General features: G+C 46.8%; 1 protein-coding gene across 2 annotated transcripts in view; it reads left to right on the forward strand.

The window, feature by feature from the left end:
• The window catches only part of NTN4 (netrin 4), a 50,859-nt gene extending 29,852 nt beyond the window's left edge, over positions 1-21,007 (forward strand). For both annotated transcript variants that reach the window (XM_075080542.1, XM_075080550.1), the window contains exons 4-10: positions 3,839-3,965; positions 5,246-5,434; positions 11,649-11,865; positions 12,581-12,693; positions 13,864-13,932; positions 15,733-15,903; positions 19,257-21,007. In XM_075080542.1, coding sequence (XP_074936643.1) covers positions 3,839-3,965; positions 5,246-5,434; positions 11,649-11,865; positions 12,581-12,693; positions 13,864-13,932; positions 15,733-15,903; positions 19,257-19,393 — 1,023 coding nt within the window. In that variant the 3' untranslated portion in view covers positions 19,394-21,007. The remainder of the gene's footprint in view (positions 1-3,838; positions 3,966-5,245; positions 5,435-11,648; positions 11,866-12,580; positions 12,694-13,863; positions 13,933-15,732; positions 15,904-19,256) is intronic.
• The last annotated feature ends 2,030 nt before the right edge of the window (positions 21,008-23,037 follow it).

The following is a 23,037-nucleotide window of genomic DNA, read 5'->3' on the forward strand; positions in this document are numbered from 1 at the left end:
AGCAGTTTACTTATTAGTTCTGCATGCCAAATTAACAGCTGCACGTCACAGCCTTGGGATACCCATCCTCTTCTGGTTTATTTTCGTGCACCTCCTGCTATTCTGGCAACACGGCATGCTCTATTATACAGTACTTGGGCTTTCAGAAAATGTAGGCTCTTATGCCTTGGGACTGTGAATGCTCCTCAGCAGGGAGTTTTGCCTTGCTCTCTGCTGGTGTCTTAAGATGCTTAATCCTTTGAGGGTTTCTTAGGTGCTGCTGAGTTCCAGAGCCATATATTATTAATGCTGGGCAGCTGCTGGCTGATTGATTAAGTCCCCACTGATTCTTTGTGTGGCTTTGGCAAGGGGGGAGCTGAATTCGAGGGGTGAGGATGAAGGCTATGGGCACAGGCAGGAGGAGCGCACATCGCTGCAGTAATCCCAAGGGTCCCCATGTCTAAGACAAACCCCTCTTTGCAATTCTTCTCCCACATCCTTCTTACTTTGGCTCCGTGATCGCCAAAGCACCAAGGGACCACCTGGTTTTGACCGTGGCACTCTCTGGCTGCCTCAGGTCACCTTCCCCTCCTGATCACCCACATCCTGGGTCTGGTGGATCCCTCTACCCTAACAACCGGGACAGTCTGGTGAGGAACAAGCCAAAGGGTTTCTCTGGCCACAAATGTGGTTCAGGCTGCTGCAGCTTCTTTAGCAATAACCATTCGATGGCCAAAGGGCTTACGGGAAATGGCAAAATGGCATCAAAGAGTTAGAGCTCCACCAAAACCACCAAAAGATGACGACACGACTACGAAGTTTAATGAATTTCTGTTTCCATGTGTGTGGATTCTTCTAGTGTGTAAAGTGACTCTGTAACATTGGTTTGTGTGTAGACTTTGCCTAAAAAATGTAGAAGAGAGAAAGAAATTTTATTGCAGTGTTGATTTAGGAAAGTGAGGCATCTTAGAGTTTGAAGAACATTTTGTAGGTGGTAGCAAAAATGAAAATATGAAAACACAAGGTACACTTTGAGAGCTAAATATTCCCTCTGCAAATTTATTTTTTCTTTTCTATATTTGCTTCTCATTCTTCTCAAACATTAGCACACATTTAAGCATATATCAATATGATAAGCCAGACACCAACTGATATCTGCAATGAGGCCAAAATAGCACAGAAAGTGATGTTATCTTACTATTTGTGCTTTAGCTTAGATGTTTGCACATTCTGTGGGACTCTGTCTGTATCTGTCCATTGCTTACACAGTCCAGTTGCTGTACTGTACTTTGCTTATTCCTGCTTTGATGATCCAGACATTTTAATAAGGCAGGAAAGAATCACTTGAAAAGTTTTTGAAAGATTTTGCATTGCTGCTGAAAAATCTTTTAAGGACTTTCAAGGTCAGTTTTGAAGTTTTATCTGTCCCGGTTACATCTGACTCCTGTGAGACAGCAGCTGAAATCTATTCATTAAAAATAAATAAATCAGAAAGTCATCATTAGCCAGGAGTGTGTGTGGTGCATGTGTGTGCACCTATGTAACAAGCAGGAGCTGTTTACATGTTCAAGGTCCTCTTCTGTTTTGTTTACTGTTCAGGTTTTTCACAGGAACCTTTTGCATGGCAGATCTCGGCAACAAGTCATACAGTTAGGAACAGCACACTTGTAAAAGCACAAGTTAAACGGAGTGGAAGGCAGCATTTTCCAGTAGCTGTTAAAGCCATGCCCCAGCTCTGGGCCCCTCGACCACCCTGGGTTGCTCCCAATACCGAAAGCAGTCAGTGGGCTGGTGCCCAACTGTGCTGGTTTTATGGCCTACCTGTGGCGTGAGCACGGGGCGATGCTGGCAGGACAGGCTGAGGTCTCCGGTTCATTACTGAGCAGCAGGAGAAGCTGAACCGTGCTCAGTTTATTGCCTTCCTTTCTCTATCACTGGTGAAGGAAGGGGCACCAGGGTGGTGAGGCTCTGCTCAGCTCATGTTTCAACAAATGCAGGAGGACATTGATCGTGCCTTGAGCCTGCCCAGGCATCAGACATCTGGAGAGACTTGCTGCTGAAATGCTGTTAGTAAAGCTGTATTTAAAAGCAAAACTTCAAGCAGAGTAAAGTTGCAAGCACAGGCAGCCACAGAAATAGCTATGGTAGCCTGCCACGCTCCACAGCAGAAGGCAGGGCCATCAGCCTTGCCGGCAGAGCCATGCTGCTTCAGAGCTTGATTTCATTGTCTCTAGGGGATGCTGGGCTGCTCTTGCCCTCTGGCTACATCCTGTTTTCTTCGCGTTTGCCAACAGCATGAGTAATGCCAGTGGCTGACAGGGCAGCTGGCACCCAGCGTGCTACGCTGGCTTTTCATCTCTAATTACACCCCTACTTTAGGCTGTCTAGCTGTTAAATTACCTATCTGTCATGAAGATATCCAAGTATAGACACTCACAGTCTTTGTGCTGTCCCTGGTTCTTCCTCTGTGGGGTAAAAACACTGCCTGAGATGAGTAGATATCTATGCTTTGGGGGTTTGGATTTCTTTTTTTCTCATACTTTTAATGTTGTTGATGGCTGGGCACACAGAGCTGAGTGCTGAGTTTGTGAGTGCTATTCCAGCAGTACTGCAAAGGTGTATTTATGTTTGGGAGGGAGAAAAAGAGAAAGGTTTTACAGTGTGTCCCAAGGATGCTTTGGATCTTGTTTTTTTTTTAATCTCTCCTGGAAATTCATAGAATCATAGAATCATATAATTATTAAGGTTGGAAAAGAGGTCTAGGATCATCAAGTCCAACCGCCAACCCAACACCACCATGCCTCCTAAACCATGCCCTGAAGTGCCACATCTACACGGGTGGTGACTCCACCAGCTCTCTGGGCAGCCTGTTCTGATGCTTGACCACTCTTTCAGTAAAGAAATTTTTCCTAATATCCAATCTAAGCCTCCCCTGATGCAGCTTGAGGCCATTTCATCTCATTCTATTGCTAATAATTTGAGAGAAGAGACCGACACCCACCTCACTACAATGCCCTTTCAGGTAGTTGTAGAGAGCAATAAGGTCTCCCCTCAGCCTCCTCTTCTCCAGGCTAAACAACCCCAGTTCCTCAACCTCTTCTCACAAGACTTGCTCTCCAGACCCTTCACCAGCTTCATTGCCCTTCTCTGGACATGCTCCAGAAACTCAATGTCCTTGCAGTGAGGGGCCCAAAACTGAACACAGTATTTGAGGTGTGGCCTCACCAGTGCCAAGTACAGGGGCACTATCACTTCCCTACTCCTGCTGGCCACACTATTCCTGATACAAGCCAGGATGCTGTTGGCCTTCTTGGCCACCTGGGCACACTGCTGGCTCATGTTCAGCCGGCTGTCAACCAACACGCCCAGGTCCTTCTCCGCCAGGCAGCTCTCCAGCCATTCTTCCCCAAGCCTGTAGCATTGCGTGGGGTTGTTGTGACCAAAGTGCAAGACCCAGCAGTTGGCCTTGTTAAAGCTCATATAGTTGACCTCAGCCTATCAATCCAGCCTGTCCAGATCCCTCTGCACAGCCTTCCTAGCCTCAAGCAGATCAACACTCCTGCCCCATTCATGCTGCAGTTGGAAACTCTCTGCTAAAGATCCTTTTAGCTCTCAAAAAAAAAGGTGTGATTATACAGTACTATAACATGCAGCTCTGCAAATAGTAATCTAATTGAAAATATAACTGCAGAATATTTGTCTGGTTGAAGATACCAAGACAGACATATTGCTAGCCCTCTTTCTAGTCTATATAATAGCATCTAGCTGGTGCAGTATCTCCTCTACCTGGGCATTGCTCATGCCCCAGAGACGCTTTGGGTTTTTCTATGGGTGATCCTTGATCTCTTTCCCCTACTAGGTCCATGGGAAATGCATGTGCAAGCACAACACAGCAGGCTCCCACTGCCAGCACTGTGCCCCACTCTACAATGACCAGCCTTGGCAGGCTGCTGATGGCAAAACTGGAGCCCCCAGAGAGTGTCAGTGTAAGTAACCAGCTGGAAACAGCATCTCCAGAGCCTGTGCTGGAGCAAAATGTTTCCTCTTTGCGCACTTTTCTCCTTTGTTTCCAAGAGGTGGTGGATACTGGGGCGATGGGCAGGTGTTTGCTCAGCAAGCATGGAGCCAATGCCACGCTCCTGCCCAGTGCCCACCACATGTTTGTATGGTGGGGACGGCCCTGTTCGCAAAGCTCCTTGCTTGGAAATCCTCATGAGACCATGGTATCTGGCGGTGTAGCCTTTCTGTGGGACTCAAGTGCATCCATCGCCTTGAGATGAGGTCTTCAGTTGCACGCAGACTGCGGCCTGCCAGGGCTGCCAGCATTGACCCCTCCATGGGCACTGCTGATAAATGTTTGCGGGAGGTATGGCCTTCTGCTGCTGGACATGGTCTCTGCTCACCTCCCGGACACTGGGGGCAGGAGGAGCTGCAGGTTGTGGGGACGTTTGAGGACTGCTTCTGTGGTGCCTGGGAGGGATGCTTGGGATGAGTGCAGGCTGCAGGGGACCGCAGAGGTCGCGAGGTGATCTGCTTCCATAACAGCAGCAGCTTAGCCAGCAGGGCGCTGAGAATTAACCACACCATGCTGGGAAGGTTTGAAGGCATGCTAAGCACCATCCTGCTGTGACTACCATGCTATCAACACTTAAGCTAGCATCAGCCTGCCGATGTGGGCTGTGGTCACACCTTGCTGCAGTGTGGGTGTTCCCCAAGGGAGTCACAGTGAGCCCCTATTTCCACCAGCAGTATTTGATATGCAGGGGTTGGAACAGACCTCACTTAGCCCCTGACTTCAGGCATGTGGGCATCCAGACTTCCTCCACTGCCAGCACAGGGAAAGAGAGATGTTCACCCTCTCTCACACACTTCCCCTCCACCTGCCTTTTCACTCCATCACCTGCAGGAGCATCCTGCATGGCAGATACTGTATGGAGCTCTGCTGATTTCTAAAACAAGGAGGGAAGGATTCAGCCCCAGCAGGACCAGTGAATGTGGGAGGTCTCCCTGCAGCAGCCTGACCATGTTGCTGCCCTTGTACCAGAAATAAGACTTAAAGAAAGTATTATTTTCCTAAATGTCACCTCTAAAGGCTGAGAAGTGCGGATGAAAATGTGATGATACTTCATGCACTTGCATGAATAATGGCTTCATAGGTCAAGTCTCCCATTCCAAAATGCGTTTTGGGGTTTTGTGTCTCTTTTCTATATATCAACATCTTTCATGACCTTAATGAGACTTTCTGTTCCCTTTGGCTTTGTCTCAGCGTGCAAGTGTAATGGGCATGCTGACACTTGTCATTTTGACATGGATGCATGGCTGGCGTCGGGAAATCGCAGCGGTGGTGTCTGCGACAACTGTCAGCACAACACAGAAGGGCAGCACTGCCAGCGCTGCAAGCCGGGCTTCTACCGGAACCTCAGGAAGCCCTTCTCTGCCCCGGATGCCTGCAAACGTAAGTCAGTGACCTTTTACTAGTAAAAATGCTTCTGTTAAGTGGGAGGGTGTCAAAGGAAAGGTGAGATCTTCCTGTTCCTCCTTGGAGCAATCTTCTTGCTTCAGTGAGGGTCAGGGATTTCTTTCAATTCCATTACTGATGCTGTTTGCAAAAAGCAATGGTGCATTTTGCAGGGCGAAAGCCTGCAGATGCTGTTGATAAATCTATCCCAAGGATCCCAGTAGCTTGGGCACAGGGGAAGAGAGATGATTCAGGGACTTTCTCCTGCTATTTTTGGGGAGCAAAAGCTGCATCTTGTTTGCATGTTCTCCTTGTTTGGTGATTGTCACAACCCCAGAAGAGGGGTGCCTCAGCCAACAGGGGTACAGCTATTAAATAGCATCACCCACCAGCACATGTTCACAGCAGCAGCAGGTGGGTCTGAAGGGAAAGACAGGAACATGAGTTAAGTGATATTCCAGAAGGCGTGACACTGAGGAGGCCAGGCCAAAGGCAATGACTTGGACATATGTGAAATTAAATATTTCCCAAGCAAAAGCAGTGATCCAAAAGCCATACTCCCCAGGGACCACTGTGAGGATGGTGACTCACCGTGGGGGACTCCGGATCCCCAAACCGCACTAAGCACATTACACTAGTCAGCTAAATATAGGGCACAGGCATGCCCTCTGCTCTGTACCTACAGCCACCCACTGCCTTCACAATATTTCTCCTCACTGACCCAAATCTGGATGAGAACCTCCATGGGAAGCAGAAAAAGATCTGACTGAGACCCTGCTTGTGTCATTTGAGGGGAGACTGAGCTCATCTCCCACCTCCAAAGGAGAAGTGCCTGCATTTAAAGGAAGAGAAACCCTGCTGGGGTGGGGAGCTGCACCGTGGGCTGGGAGGGTGTGTGCAGTTTCACTTTTGTCTGGAGGGTCGGGTGGAGATTGTCCACTTTTGTCCCTCTCCCTCACTGCGCATCATCCTCATGAGACTCCCTATGGCCCCACCAGCCTGTCACAGAAGTCCTCCTCTTCCCCTTTCACTCATTGCAAGGAGGAGCAGTAACAGCTGAACCGCCTGTGTTACAGCCCTGATTCCTTTTACAAAAACAGAATTGACCACAGTGCTCCATTACTTGTGTAAATAATTATTTCACTGCTGTAGTATGTACACAAATTTGGCTTTTTAGACCATGAATTTAATAACTTTTAAAAGTTCTTTACCTACTTGTGTACATTGAAGTCCCAAGTCTTGTCGTCTTAAACATCACATGCTTTCCCTCCATAATTATTGCCAGAACTTATTCAATTAACTTTTGTTTTAGAGTCTCATTAGCAAAAACACAGGTTTAAATCTTGCACTTAGAGCCAAAGCAGGGGCTTGAGGCTTTTTTCCTACTTCTCATGGATTGATCCGTGCTGATTAAGAAAAAAAACAACTGGATTAGTTGACTCCTGCTAGATAACGCAGGATGAAGGACTGAAATAAATTCTGTATGGGACCCTCAAGCTCCAAAATGTGCTTTTACTTGCAGCTGTGCTACCTTCACTGGGATTGTAATTCCTGATGCTCTTTACATGCCCGTTCTCGTCACAGAAAGCGCACGCTTTTCTGAGGCCATTGAAGCCAAGTCAGGCTTTGGCACTGATTTGAGTGTGGTCTTCTGGACACGTAAAAATAATGCCCTTCACCTTGGAGGTGGTAGGAGTGGCTGCCGTCTCCTGCAATGTCTCATGCAGCCCATCAAGGAGATGGAGTTTCACAGGGGACCTATTGTAGGGTTTTCCTGGTTTTCTTTGCAAAACCAGATGGAAACAGAGGTCTCAGGATGTATCACTGCAAAACGGCCACGACCCAAAGGGAAGGCTGCCAACAGTGTGCATGTGCCTGCGCGCAAGTTAGATCAGCCGTAATGAAGTCAGGCATTACATCACATCATTAGCTATATGTTAGGCAAATCCCAGGAGACTTGATTAAAAAGTTTCTACCAGCCCTTCTGGGCAGGAGGAAGCTGTGGCGATGAGATGATTAATGGGTATTTTTGTTGATGTAATGGCAGACACAAATGCCGGTGCTCGGTCCTCTCAGCTTTCGGCATTCATCTCTAAATCACTGGCCTGTGGCATTCCACTTTCCACATTCCCCCCCACCCCATATCCCACCCCCCAACCCCACCCCCCTCCGCAGAAAAGTGTGCCTGACATAAAGACTATAAATTTGTTTCCAATACTCTTCAATGCAACAATCTAGCCTCTTTATGGGTCACTATGTATTCATGAACTCTGGTATTTAAAGGTGAAAGGTAACATATTTGACAAGAACTATAAGATAGCCTTGAGTACAGTGCAGAAAAAGTCTACATTTATTTACCTTCTGCATTAGGTACATCTACTCTGTTGCTCTTTTTTTTTTTTTTTTCGGTATTTATGAATTACAGAGCATGAAGTACTCAAGTATCTCAGGGAGACAATGTTCCCCAGCATAAACTGGCTTCCACAAAAATGTAGGGATTATCTGAATGCTTTCCTTTCAGAGACCCTATTGACACAAGCACACAGATTATTTCTCTCTGGGCTTTTCAAACCCTCACAAATGCTCTCCTCCATAAGACCTCTTTACCCTTTCCCTTCTGGTCTCCTGCTGCCAGGGCAGCTCCCTGCACATGGGGACCTGGCGTCTCATGGGGGAGCCCAGCAGCTTGCAGGGCCATAGCAAATGACTAATGACTGTTAAATTAAATTATATAAGACCAATTACAGCCTATGCCTGGCACCTTTCCAAGGACCATGCCATGGTCTGCAATAACAAGGGACGTACGTGGTACCCTGTTATTCTTTCCAAGAAGGCCACGGTGTTGCCTGCTTGCTTCTGGCTGAAGGCACCATTATTGCTCAACCATGGGATAGCATTGAAAATTTTAAAATACCAAGGTCAAAGTAAATAAAGGAGTTGTTAAGCCATAATCTTTAAGGATACTTTAAAGATTCTTGTAGGCAAAGAGTGTATCTAATATTTGCTCAGCAGTAGGTGTGTACCCGATAAAACGAGATGTTCTGCCACTTAAAAGAGCAATCTGATGACTCTTTCCCCTCGCCATACCTATCGGCCCTTTTCTTTACATCCCTCATGAATTTTTAAGCCTCAGCTACAGTATAATTGCAGACAATAAATTGGGTTTTATAATTGCTGAGTTTATTTTTGCTTTTCAACTGTAGGTTTTTGAGGGTAAATATTTGTCATTTCCAAAGATTAGCTGGCAGCTAAAGAAACCACAAAAGTATCGCCAATCCAGGGCAGAGAAATCCAGCTCCACTGGGGTCCCGCTCACTGGGTTTTGATCCCAATCAGCACATGCAACGCTGGGACATGTGGCTGTTAATTCATACATGTGTGGAAGTCACATGCAAAATATAGCAGTGTAGTACAGGGTGGTAAATTGGCGTTTTAACGATGCAGCTTACAAATCAAAAAGAAAGCAAAAAGATCAAGCTTGTGGAAGGTTTCTTTTGGCCCCAGGCTAGTGGTGCCCAGCCAGCCCTTCTTTCACTGGAGCTCCCTTGGCTGTGGAAAACCCCAGCCTCCCTCCCCGGTGGGGTGGCCATGGCACATGATATAGGTACTGTCCTGAAGCCTTGCACTGAGAGTCTCATGCTCTGTGCCTGTGCATCTGCCATGAAATGCCATCCAACACTGTCTGTAGCTGCTTTATCTGCTGCTCGGCTGCTCCGCTCATCTTCCTGGAGGTGGGTCTCCAACTACTTGTGTACAGTGAGGTGCAGATTGGGTGGAAGGAGGAAAACAAGGTCTAAAACCAACACAAGGTGCAGCAGCCCATGAGGGAGCAGTAGCTGCAGCTGCCAGGTGTTGTATAATCAGTCCTGCAGTCCCTTTCTTCCTGTCATTGCCATAGTATGGAAGCACTTGGTCCTATTTTCATGCATTTCTTTCTAAGTTGGTACAACGTGCTCACATTTGAGCTCTAGTCTTATTTCTGTGCTTCGTGTGTAGTGATGGTCTGCACTTGATGTCTCAGCACATTCCCACTGCAGCACATCACAAATGTTGTAAATTTACCACCCAAAGCATCCAGATTAATGCCACTTAGCGTCATCTTGGACGTCCGCCTAAGATGCAAGACCAGAAAACTTCCATTTGCCGGCCACCAGTGGAAAGCAGGTTGGCCTCTTGGTAGCTTATAGGGGAGCAGCCAGGAAGGATGGGGTCCATGGAGGTGGGTGTGCAGCCCTTGTAGAAATGACCAACCTTTACAACACATGTCTTTGCAGCTTCTATTCAAAAGTATAGTCAACTACATTCTGATTTTTAATTGCTATTTTAATTGCCTGTGAACTTGCCACTCTATTTTTCTTAACAGCCTTTGTAAATGTAATACTCTTGCCTCACCGTGGTGTTGCCACTGCCATTAAATTTCCCATTATGAAAAAACTTGTGCGAAAGCATTGTCTAAAACATAAAAAGCTCCAACCCCAATAGGATTGGGTATAAACCTCAGCTGAAACCTGACCAAAACAGGACCAAATCTCTGTCTGAGCAGTGGGTTTAGCTCACTGACTGCAGGAGAATAGAAGAGCTTTAAGTGCTTGATATTTCCCCTGAAGGGGCTGAGGAATGCCAGAAATACCCACCACATCTAGTAGGAAAAGAGAGCATTTGGCTACATGTGTCAGGTGTAAAACACTTCACAGACTTCAGGAGAAAGGTATGCAAGTCTCAGTGAGCGCTGTTGAAAACTATGCTATTAAAGGTACCAGAGCTCACTGCCTGCAGCTAGTTATGCAGTTTGTGGAGAGGTTTCTAATCTTTTAATTTTATATAATTATATTTGTTTGGGAATAGAGAGGGTGGGGAAAATTTAGGGATTACTTTGGCAAAGATTTTGGAATTGTAGTCACCTCTAAGTTAGCTGCCAATATTAATCTATCCGTTAATATTTTGAAACGACACTCCAGGTATGTCGAATCCCTGAAACCACAAAAATGTTGTCAGAGCAAAGTTAAATATATCTGTGCAGCAATAAGTATTTTAAGAGAAAGAAAGGTTGTGGTGCATGCAGTGGCTTTTTTTGCTTTATCGCCTTCACAGTTGTAAAATAAAAATATTCATATTAGAATTTGAAACAAATTTTTCCTCCAAATGAAATTTTCTCAGGAAATCCAATTTTTATGTAAATGGAGTTTTAGACAAAAGTCTTTCAGCAGGAAATTTTTTGCCATAATGCTCAAGGCTGACCATAACACATCCTGGTCAGAGAACCAAACTCAGGAGGGCCCAGGTCACCCAGTAGCTGGTCCTGCAGGGCACCACATTGCCTGCTGGCCAGGCCAATGGTCAGACATTTGGCTCACTCTTTTGATAACTGTATTTCTGATCTTTGAAAAGATTAACATATTTGGTGGAGAAAAGACTCTAGTCTTTCAACAGACACAAATTATATTTATGCGAAAGAAAAATCCTAAGAATTAGGCAAAGAAAACTTCACACCACCTAATTTAGGGCAGCCTTTCTGATTTGTGAGAATGGCCATTTCTCCCAGTGTGTCCCAGTACACTTCCAGGGCATCATTCTGCTGCAAGGGGCTGTGGGGGAGGGAAGAAGAGCATCTGGCATTTCTGACATGCACTCTGCAAACCCCTGTCCCAGAGTATATGCAAAAGCATATCTCTAAGCCATTGATGTCCTCATTCTTTTTTTTTAATGTTTTGAAATTATGCTTTAAAAGAAAATCAGACAGAGGGCTACTTTTTGCTCAGCTTCCACTAATTAAAATGATCATTCTGAGGGGTTTTTTTAACCTCCTGGATGCAAGACAGTTGTTATTACTTTAGAAGGCAATTATGCTCTGATTCATTTTTGCAATAAAGCACCCGCAGCTGCTTAAACATCACTGCGAGCCAGGCACATCCCTGGGTACTTGGCTGGACTAGAGTCCAGATGCTATAAGGAAAGTAATAAAGGCCTGTTTGGCAAAACATAACACGAAACCAGGGTAGGTTGACTAATTAAGATACCTCACAAAAGTTGAAGTCATAAAGTTTCTAAAGGGAGATTCTGGACAGATTTATATGGGCAAGAAGGAAAAAAATCCCAGAAACATCATTGTCCCCAGGCCGAGCAGCAGTTTCGCAGACATCTCCTGCGCCTTTGTCCCGCAGAGTTTTTGCATTCACAGACGCTCTCTCTTCCCTGATGGTGTCCTCCACAGCCTGCTCCTGCCACCCCCTGGGATCGGCCATGCTCCCTCTGGGCCCCCGCACCTTCTGCGACCCCAGCACCGGCGACTGCCCCTGCAAGCCCGGCGTGGCAGGGCCCCGCTGCGACCACTGCCTCCCTGGCTATTGGGGCTTTGGTGCCTACGGCTGCCGCCCCTGCGACTGCGCCCGCAGCTGTGACCCCCACACTGGTGACTGCCACAGCAGCAGGTGAGTTGGGGGTCCCGGCCACCCACCCCCCCCAGCCTCAGTAATCTCCCTGCAGTCTGCACCCCAGGGAAGGCACTGCTCCAACACAATTTATGCATGGCACACAGTCTGAAAAATATCCATGATATAAGATATTTGGGTTTGGTATGGTCAGGAATTGGGAATGGAGTGGGAGCTGAGACTGCATTTCACCTGGGTGCCTGGCACACCATGGGCAGGGCACTGGCAAGGTTGGATTATTGGCTCTCGGTGCTGGTGTTAATGCATGGGGCATTCTCCACAGCCTTCACCATTGCTTCCTCTCCATGAACAAAATGTGAGCCTTGCGGTGATCTGAGTGAGAGGAAATCAAAGGGTTAATATCGTTCAGGTGCAACTCAGCTTGCATTGATTGCGCTGGACTTAGAGTCAGGTCTGACTTGTAGAAGACAGCACATTTTAATAATAGCCCACTCTTCAGATCTTACATATTGCTTTTTTTTTTACCACATTGGGGATATTTATAGCATATAAATCCCTATAACACATTTTTAACCCAAAATGGATTCATGACCCACTGTGACAACACTCAACCTGTTCACTTTGCAAAATTGGCCCTTGCATTTAACACCACCAAGTCATGCAGTCACATTGCACCCAGAGGACAGGTTGGTAGTGGCCCTGCTTTTCACCAGCTCCAGGAGGAAGGCTAACCATCTCCCTTTCTCCCTAACAGCTCAGATGTGACCTGGCACCACGAAGCACCTCCTTTCCAGGTGGTGCTTAATGAAAGTGAGCCTGCCTGGGGCTGGGAGGACGAGCAGGGCTTCTCGGCGCTCCGGCACTCTGGTAGGACGGTGGCTTCATGCATGTTTCCTTGTCCCATCCCTCCTGCCAGCAGCCAGCGCAGATACAGTCCTCTGCACTGGCTTGTAGCTAGTGCCCTGGGAGTTGCAGGAGGGAATGGACATTACCCCATTAATGTCCTGTGTGACCGCCTCCTTCCCCTCCATGAGCTGGAGGGGCTTTACTGCTTGTCCCATAAACATGAGGATGTGCAGACCCTTTAGGCAGATGCTCCATGCTGAAAGCCTGCACCCAGTATTTAGCTGTTGGTAAGGCAAGAGTTGCCTCCCTGAATTTGCAGCCCCAGCTCTGAATTTCAAGGCTGAACACTCTCTTTACTTTGTCCATCATGTTTTAAATGTGTCTTTGTATCCACTAGAATGACTACATGTTGGACAAACCAGTAACATTAATTAGAGGATGGGTTTTGCCACTTTATAACCAGGGAATTGGAAATTTCCAAATAAGAATTTATTTCCCTGATGCCCACAATTTTGGCACCAGCTGCAGCTTACGATGCAATTCAAAATTGCCTAACATTTAAGCTATGGTTTCAGCTGGAAAAGTTATTTCCCCCCCAGTCTGGAGGAGGCGGGTGCTGCGTGAGGTTGCTGTGAGGCAGTTTGTCCCCACGGCACAGTGTCAAGCCATCCTCCCTTGCAATCGTTGTATGCAAGCAGGCAAGCGTCATTTCCTCCATTTTCAGAAGGCAGCATGATAAAATCTCAAAGATACAATAATTGAGTTAATTGAGGGGAAAGCTCCATCATTCGTCTGGGCAACTTCATTTTAAACATAAATAAGTATATCATGTTATTCTTTGTTCTAAGATCACGGAAGTCATTAATCTGCCTTAACCTCTGCAACATTTCCTTTTAAAATTTTGTCTGGTACATTATGGTGTGGAAAATACCGCAGGGAAAGACATGCGTGTTATTTGCATCCCGAGGCAAAATAATAAGGCCTTTGTTTCCCTTCTCTTCATATTGTAAACAAGGAATAATTGCCCTTGGACTAAGATTGTGTATTCAGCCTGGATCTGAAAACAGGGCTTTTTTTGCACGGGGGGTTGTGGACCATGTGGAAACCTCTGGCAGGCCCCAGTTTCTGCCCACAAGGGCTCCCAAGTTTTAAGTACAATCCGCAGCTGTTTGCTTCCTTCTCTTTCCCCAGGTAAATGCGAATGTAAAGAGCAAGTTCTAGGGAGTCCCAAGGTCTTCTGCGGGATGAAATACACCTATGGTGAGTTTCGGGTGAGGTGGCAGTCGTGTAAAGGGAGATGCTGCGAGGCGGTGCAAGGGTATAAAGCATGAGAGATGCTGCTGTGCACATCGCTCTGTCCCTGAAAACCCATGGGGTACTTAGTCTGGGGGCAGATCTTTGACCTTTCCATACCATGGTGCTAAGTCAAGGTGGGTCACGCATCTTGCTCTGTTACCCACCTTTCTTGCTACCAAAATATGCCAGTGCCAAAATCACTGGAGGACAAGAGCTGAAAGGGTCCCTAAGAGGTTGTCTAGGTCCGAGCAGACTGGAAAGCACTGTTACCAAAAAGGGGTCACTAAAACTCCGTCTGTAGACCAGGTGTCCCAAGAACAGTCTAGAAATCACTAAATCTGAATTACACTGAATGTAAGGAGGGACAGTGATCATCACACAAGCCACTATATAGAGAAGATGGCTCTGGCAGCTACTGTGAGCTTCCCCCGTCAACAAAGCTCAGCTGTTGCAATGGGGTTATATATATTGTCTTTGTGTCTGTTGGATTTAAATGAATGAGAGGAGGCACATTGTTTCCCAAGACCTTTCCGGTGTGTGCCAGTGAACCGCCTCCTTCATACCACAGCAGAGCAAGGAATGTTCTGTGTAGCACTCCCTTCCTTCACAGTATTCACAGGGGTCTCCTGCACCTGTTTCGTCTCACACCGAAGTTGAAAATGCACAGAGAGATAACCCCTACCTCTGCAGGCTGCAGAGCAACCCACAAAGCGGAGTTCAAGGGGCCGCCAGTTGTTGAAATGTAGCACTGGCTTAGCGATATTAGGAAAAAATCTGATTCTGTTTTGCTTTGCTCCTGGCCGCGATAGTGCCCGTGTTTAATCTTGCAAAAGATAAGAAAAGAAAAAAAAAAGTCACAAAACCCCCAAGTTAATAAATCTTATCTAAAGTGCACTCAGGCTTCCCACCCTTTCATCACTCAGCATGCAAAGGTGTCAGCTAAACTGGAGAGACAGATGAAGTATGGTGCTCATCACAAGCTTCACGAGGCCATGCTGTAGGAGGAGAGGTTTTGCTGAGCTTCCTAATGTGCAGCACTGAATAAAGCACCACCATATGGTGATACCTACCAGTGTAGGCATCAGCGCAGTTGGGAGGAAGCTCACATGTGGGACCCAAGCCCTGAGCCTCCACCTCAGAGGAGCTCAGCAGGTGGGATACTAGGCAGCAGTGGAGTGCTTGTGGGTATCTGTGAGCTCAAAATACTCCACGACTTGCCTCAGTCCTCACCAACATCTCAGTCTCTGCCACTGCATTTGGATTTGGCAATTCTGCAAAGCAGGAGGACCAGCAGCAGGAGTGCTCACCAGGGTAGGCTGGGAGCAGCCCCTCATGCTCCTGCCTGCTGCCTGGCCTACCAGGGCTGAGGCTGGTAAAGTCTCCAGGTCCATCCCTAAAAGTAAGGATTTCCACTTGATTTCCAAAAGCACTAAGGAAGCCAAAGTCTTTGCTGAGCTCTGGGAGAAAATGGGACCCTCACAGGTTTTGAAAATCAGGCCACTGGACATCTCCCACAGCCTGCGTGGCAGGTCCAGGGGTCATGGCCAAACCAGCCAGCAGCATTCCTGCCCACGGGAATGGGGATGTATGTGCTCCCCGAGTGGCTTTGCTGACCCCAGGCTCCACAGCAAGGAGCATCGGACTAACTCCACTGTAATGAATTGTCCTCACTGCTTCACCCAGACACCTGCATTAGACCAAATAAAAAAAAAGAGTACTGTAAACAGTTTATATATTCCTGGTTTTGAATTCGTGTCTTCACAGTGATCAAGGCAAAGGTCTTGTCAGCACATGACAAAGGCTCCCATGCAGAAGTCAATGTGAAGATCAAGAAAGTCTTGAAATCTACAAAGCTGAAGATCCTCCGGGGCAAGAGGACGCTCTACCCTGAATCCTGGACTAACAGAGGCTGCACTTGTCCCATCCTCAATCCTGGTAGGTTTGACGCCCTGAGCAGTTTACCCCCACCACGTTTACAGAGATTTCATTCCCATCCCTCTGTCCCTTCATGCCAATGAGCTGAGATTGCAGCCCAATGTTCATTAAATTATTGGCTGTTACGTCATTTGGATTCCAACAGCAATGTCCATCAAATTTGAATTTTGTAGAGAAAAACTTTATTCATTCTATAGACTTTCAAACACACATTTATCTTTATGAAGCATAGTAACAGTCTTACAGCTTTACCAGTCTCAGTCTGTTCCCAGAGGGAGGGAGGTACATACCACGCCATGACTATATGACATACATTTTCAAAACTAATGCTAATTTGAATCCATAAAAACACGTTTAAATCTAATTTGAGTCATGACATTGTACTGAAGTTCTAATCTAAACTCAGGGGAAGATGGCTCCTTGGAAGTAACACTAATTTGCATCTACAAGATTTGGAAGAGATTCTCTTATGCAGTGAGAGGGCAGCTTTGGCTTCACAGGTTTTTCCTCATCCTCTTTCACTGAAATGGAGGATAACCAGTGGTGGTTAAACCTGTCCATGTAGTCTCTGGTATGGACGAGGAGATGCAGACTTAGGGTTTCCTTCAATAGAGCAAAACTAAGCTCCAGCTGACACACCTTTCTTTACAACTCTGAGATAAACCAACAGTTACCAACTAATTCAGAGAAAGGGTTTTTTTTTTCCATAACGCGCACACATCACTTGGAAATCCCTGATCAAAATGTCAACTTCAGTGCTGAGATGTCCCTTACATGTGTAGCACTAGGAACTTCCTTTGGCGGGGAAAGGGCTGTCTGCAAAGCTGGATCACACAGAAAGGTTATTCATTGATGAGGTGTTTGCAGTCTTCTTTCATCTCCACCAGAGTGACCGTCTTCAGCTTTGAAGGCAAGCTGCTGTGATAGCACAGCTGTAGTCAGGAAGTTTTGTCAGGTGCAAGGGTCAGATGAATCAGCAGCGTTAGGCAGGACTCTGCTATTTAAGCACAGTAAGACTTTGGATATTGGTAAAACCCTATAAATCTGTAATTAAATAGATACAAGTGTTTTATTTTTACATCTGCAATGCAAACACAAGCAAGAAAGCTTTAATATGAACATGGAGGAATGACACAGAAGCTGCCAGACACTGATCATGCAGGGCATGATAGGTACAATTGCCTTTAGGGACAATCCAGGCATCTGACACATTGGGTGTTACCCCTTGCAAGCTCTCATGATTACACTGCAAAGCTTGGTGTTTTCTTGAAATGCAGCTGCCAGAGTCCCATGAATACATAAATTAATCTCAGCTTTCATGTTGGAAAGAAGTTGTGAAGTTTGGTCCTAACAAGAAACTTGAAAACATCAACAGAGTGCATTTTTAAGATTCAACCATTTCAAAGTGGGAAAAAAAGGATCCCAAATATTTTTTAAAATTTCATTATTTTCTTTAGCTACCACATTAATTTCTGGATGGTCAGCAATACTATATTAGCAGATTTATCCCTCTCTCAGAAAAAGAGCTTATGACCTCTGAATGAATAAACCAACAACAGCTGGATAAAAAGCCAAGCTCACATAAAACAATTTCCTGACATATAGCTATGATGGAAGCTCCAAGCATTTATCAAATCTGCATGGGCCATTTGCAGATGATAAATGTGCTTAAGTTCCTATGAGAGGATATTCACTACCCTTGCACACCTTCCCCTGTGCACACACCCACAGAGGCAGGTTGGACTTCTGGGGGGACACTGGGATGAAAGGTTTAAAAGTCTCAGCTGAACGCAAGGGAAAGGGAGCCCTGCTTCTCCTTGGCTCTTCCAACCACAGACACAAATAAGAAGAGAGCTGCCTGCCAGCAACGCAGGGCAAAACTCACAGCCTGAAGTGCTGGCTTGCAGCATCTCAGTCGTTTGATTCATTTTTACACTTCTGTAAACATCTGGTTGAAAATCTAGAAATCCCTACTGGATCAGCAACTACAGCAATATTCGCTTGCTTTCTGAGGGTGCATGCCACTTTTCTCTTTCAGGGGAGGTAGATTTAGGAGCCCTTGAAGAGTGATGTTTATAACAGCAGGCTTGACATGGCCAAAATGAATGTCTTGCAAAGGGTGATACTGCCATACACATATCCTGTGTTTACTTGGCAGAAGAGATAATGTGTGTGCCCAAAACCACAGATAAAGTAGATAACAAATTGTATTGAATTAAAGAAAAACATGCTTGACCTTTAACTAGGGGACACTCTCCCTTTATTCTGAACTACAAAATGAAAAACCAAGAAAACATGAGCAGACCCCCCGCTGTGGCCAGGGCAGAGCAGGGCGGCCAAGAGCACTGAGGGAGACCCATCTCTCCCAAGCTAGTTTGTACCTCCATGTGGTGCTCCCCAGACCAGTGCAAGGAAGAGGAGGTACGGGGAGGGGTCTCATGCTTGCTGTACCCCACGTGTGCTGCAGCAGGATGCTGGCCCTGGCAGGGAGCTCCTCCTGCCACAGGAGGAATTATCCTCCTGGTTATCCTGGTTTATGGCACGTTTGTGACCCATTTAGGCTGTTGGGATCTGTGGCAGTGTTTCTTTAGCTAATTCAGCTTAGCAGTTATTGCCTGGCTCCAAGCGCTCTTTGAGTTGTGCCCCAAAAGCCAGGAATGGACCTGGATGCCTGGGGCAACCTGTGCAGCGGGACGCTATGGGGCTGCCCTTCCGCCCTTTCTGGCGCCTTCTGAACACCAGAGAGGGCTTTGCCACATGCTGCTCTAAAACATCTGGGAGAGGCAGAAGTTAATGCAGCTACTTTCAGTGTGGCTTCCACCCCTCTCAGGCTCTTCTAGGGTGTTTGCGCTGGCAAATCTAGTATTGCTTCTCGGCAGGGTCTAGCGTGCCGTTGCCTGCAACAGGGCGCCGCCATTTGGAGCAAGACACCAGCACTGGGCCATCCTGTGCTGTCACTGCTGGGATGTGCTGAACCGACCGATCTCCAGGCCCACGAATATTCAGGGAGGGGTGAGGTACGTGGCTGCCAAATGAAGGTGGTAGCAGTTCCGAAATGAGGTACGAAAGCTTGTAGTGCAGCTATCAGAATTCAGCTTCCATTTATATTCTGAAGTTAACAAAATCAAAGTTTGTATACTGCATCTCACCAACATAAGCGCCACAGGGGTCATTTTTCCATAGATATAGATAGAGGTATAGATACACAGATATATGAGAGAATCAGTATGTATAAGTATTTCTTCATATAAGTGCATTTTGCATGGGATTAGATATCCAGGCTGACTTTGCAGTGTCAATAGGCCTTTTAAGCATAGTGCTGTGCAGTCCCTGACCACTTTGCTGGTTTGCAGGCTTGGAATACCTCGTGGCAGGACACGAGGATGTCCAAACTGGCAGACTCATTGTCAACATGAAAAGTTTTGTCCATCAGTGGAAGTCAGCTCTCGGAAGAAAGGTCCTGGAGATTTTGAAAAGAGACTGCAACTAGAGGTGCACAACTGCCTAGGGCATTTCTTTATGCATCAAATGCAACAGCCTTCACAGAGAGAAGACCTCTAGGATGAAAACTGGAATGTAAGAAAATAGTGCCAAAACATGTAGCGAGGCATTCAGAGTTGTAGGCGCTGTCTAATTTAACCCTTCCTGGCCAATGTTCATTCACTCGCCTGTAGCTTCCTTGCCAGGGGCTCGCCTGAGCCCAGCTCATTGTTATGTTGAGGGAAACAAAAGGAAGGGCGGATGCTTGTCTCGCTCCAGTGCAATGTTGGAGCAACTCCTATGAAGCCACTGATCACCCCAGACTAAATTGCCACCCTAGAGAGGGAAAGCGTGCCCACGAGCTAGAGGTGAAAAGCAAAACACAGCTGCTGGTGCAGATCCTGGGTGACTTCCAGAGGCTCCCAGAGGACGCTGTGGGGAAGGTGACGGCTGCAGAGGCAGGCAGGCACTGACAGCAGCATGGCAGCGATGACCGCTCTTTAGAAACACCCCCTCAGGTTAGGACACAGCACCTGTCAAAGAGAATCGGGCACCAGGTGCTTTTAACCTGGTGGACCCACGGAAGGTTTCGGGGAGCTACATTCTCTGCCAGTGCTGGTGAGGATGGAGCTGCTGGAGTGAACCGAATCCCTCTGCCTTGGCACAAGTGTGGCACAAGGCAGAGGCCAGCTCTCTACCCACCGCATGCCCACAGAGAAGAGCCGGCTCTGGAGGGTGCAGTGTCTCTGAGCTTTTGCCCTTGAAGTGTTAAAAAACAAACCTAGCCCTAGTGTAAATATTTCATTGTATAAAGCACTTTACTACCTGCCTCTTCACGGTGCGGGAAGTCTAATTGTGTTGGGAGAGAAGAGCTTGAAGGTGGCACATGAAAAAAACTCCCTGAAACAGAAGCACTCCTGAAGACCCTCCCAGTTGAACGGTGTTAACGGTATAAAGGGAACGGCCAGCCTGGCACTGGCCACTCAGAGTATCTGAGGATACAATCTGAAAGATAAAGTATTTGCACTGAAGTCTCAGCTTCAGACCAGCACTTGGACCCCGTGGGCAGGACTCCAGCAAGACTTCACAAGCAGCGTGAGAAGAAGAGACTTTGAGACAAAAAATGCAATTACCAGAAGAGAAAAACTCTGCCTGCAGGTAAAGGAGTGGATGTGGAGAATGAAAAGGACTCACATTCGCATATCACAACCCAGTGATTCATGGTGGGCCTGGAGTTTATTTTAATTTTATGTTAGTATTTAAAACTGAACTTTTTCTTTTTCTGTGTTACTGTTTGCAATATATATGGCCATTATACTTCCTCATTAACACCAGTATGGAATATAGCACAGTTTACTACAGTTTTCAGCACTAAAATATATCTTTTCTGTTAAGCATCTTTAAACCACATTGCATAGAGTATTTTGTTCATAAGTATGAGGGGAAAGAGAATGAAGACATGCAACACCAGAAAAGTCACGAGTCTACCAATCTGCTTTACGTATGTATTTTTCTTTCAAGGTCCCGTCCTGTGGACTCACAAAAAAAAATGATACTATTTTGGTAATTTGTTTTTGTATCTCATGTATGTAATATAATAAATATAATATGATTTCAACATCTTCATCTCCTGTTACTGCTTATGCCACTGGCAAAGTAATGTTTGTGCCAGCACTAGAGAGCACAGTGAAGATGGAGCTGGATAGGAAGAAGCTGCCATGGGGGATATTTTCCTCTCTGGAACATAATATTCACCATATGGTAAAAAGCCAGGTAGCATGGATGGCTCACAGAAATCCCATTTCAACTCTATTTTGGGAGGCTTATAAGCTTTTCTCATAAGAAGGGGAATTGTACCTAAATATTTTCAAAGCCGGCCAGTTCCTGCATCCACACAGGCCTGATGGCTGAGACGCAGAGAAGTTACCCATAAAGCAAGCCAGCAATGGCAGAAATCAGGCTCACTCCCTACATTTGAAACTGTAAAGGAAAAAAAAAAGGCTGTGGGAAATGAGTGTTGTGGCAAAAGGTCTATAAAAACACAGCAGAGTGAAGTCAAGCATCAGAAATGAGCAGCCAGGGGGTCAAGGCATAGCACAACATGGGCAGCACCTCCCCAGGTGGGCAGTTAATCAGTGACCACACTGCAGCAGCACCCATCTCGCTGGTGGCTGGAGGAGAGGGCAGGGAAAGACGACTCCTGTGGCGACACTTGGAGACTAAGCGCCTCCAGTATCTCCATTTTGATTAAAACTTTGCAGTTTTACCTGCTTGACATATTTTTAGCTTAATTTTATTTTAGTGTAATTAAAACTGCATTTGCAATGGCTAGTTGGTTAATGTGGCATCATGAAAGCCGGAGGGTGTGAGTGGAGAGGCCCACAGTCCCAGCCAGCTTGAGCACTGCAGGGAACTGGGATGGCTCCAGCAGTGGCAGACGCTGCTTATGGAACCTTGTCTGACCCCAGCCCTAGCCTTGGGTCTGGTCATTGATGGTCTTATGAAGGAAAAGGATTAACTTCCACAGGACAAATCTGCCCATGAAAGATTTCTGTGAGGGGATTTTGGCTGGAAGGAGAAATGTCCCTTTACCGTGAGCGGGCAAGCTGCATATCCCTCCATCCATATGAGGTCACCTCACAGTGACAAGATGGCCAGCCAAGCCCTTCTCAGAGAGGAAAGCTTGTTTGGACAGTAAATCTTTGCAATTGAGTTCATGGAAGCAGCCTGCCTGGTTTTTCTGTTTAATCCCATCTGTTACATGTATAAGAATAAGATATCTTTCCCTACCCACCTGAAGAGTAGATTTATTGCTTGACAACTCCAGGAGTAGCAATGCCTTGACCAGTCGCGCTGTGTGACAAAAGTCAGCAGCAGGAAAACCAACCCAGTCATAATCAGAGTTGGCAGCAGCATCCGTGAAAGGGTGTTTTCTTCCAGAAATACCCCTCTGGCCTCACATACAAGAGTTTCTGATGGAGGCAAGGCTGGCAACTTCACCAGAGGCCAAGCTGCCCCTCTCTGGACCTTGTTGCTCTGGCATGAGGAAAGCAGAGGCGGGTGCCGGGTTTTTGGGGACCAAAGTGGTGGCAGCAGCACCAGGAGCTGCAGCAGCTCTGCCCAGAGCATCCCTGTGCTGTCCTCATGCCTCACCTGCACCTAAAGAGCAAGTACCTCCCTGCCACTGAAGGACGCATGGTGGAGTCTTCAGCCATCCCTATTTCCAGTGCAGGAGGCTAGATGTAAGCAGTGGCCAAGGGTCAGTGATAGGGGCTAGGGCTGCCTGCCAGAGCCCCCATGCTCCTGGTTGTGTGTCAGCATTGCAGGAGTGACACGGCTGATGACACGCACTTGGGCTGGAGGAGGTAAAGCGGGTGGTTAGAGCCAGCTGCCAACACATCACAGACCAAAAGCACACATCACAAATACAGCCCATCCAGTGTGTCTGCATATGATCCATAGCAGATGCTACAGCACAGAGAAGGGGAACACCCAGCCCCAACAACAAGTTTTCAGTCCCTGCTTCCACCGTGCATCTCTCTGAGCCCAAATACTGTGCCATGAGGGTTGTCAGGACCAGGCACTGAGCTAAATTCATGTGCTGCTGTGCAAGTGAAGCTTTCTCCACTGTCCTCTGCCACCACTGCTACTTGT

Source organism: Phalacrocorax aristotelis, chromosome 1 (assembly GCF_949628215.1).
Source record: "Phalacrocorax aristotelis chromosome 1, bGulAri2.1, whole genome shotgun sequence".
Lineage (NCBI taxonomy): Eukaryota > Metazoa > Chordata > Aves > Suliformes > Phalacrocoracidae > Phalacrocorax > Phalacrocorax aristotelis.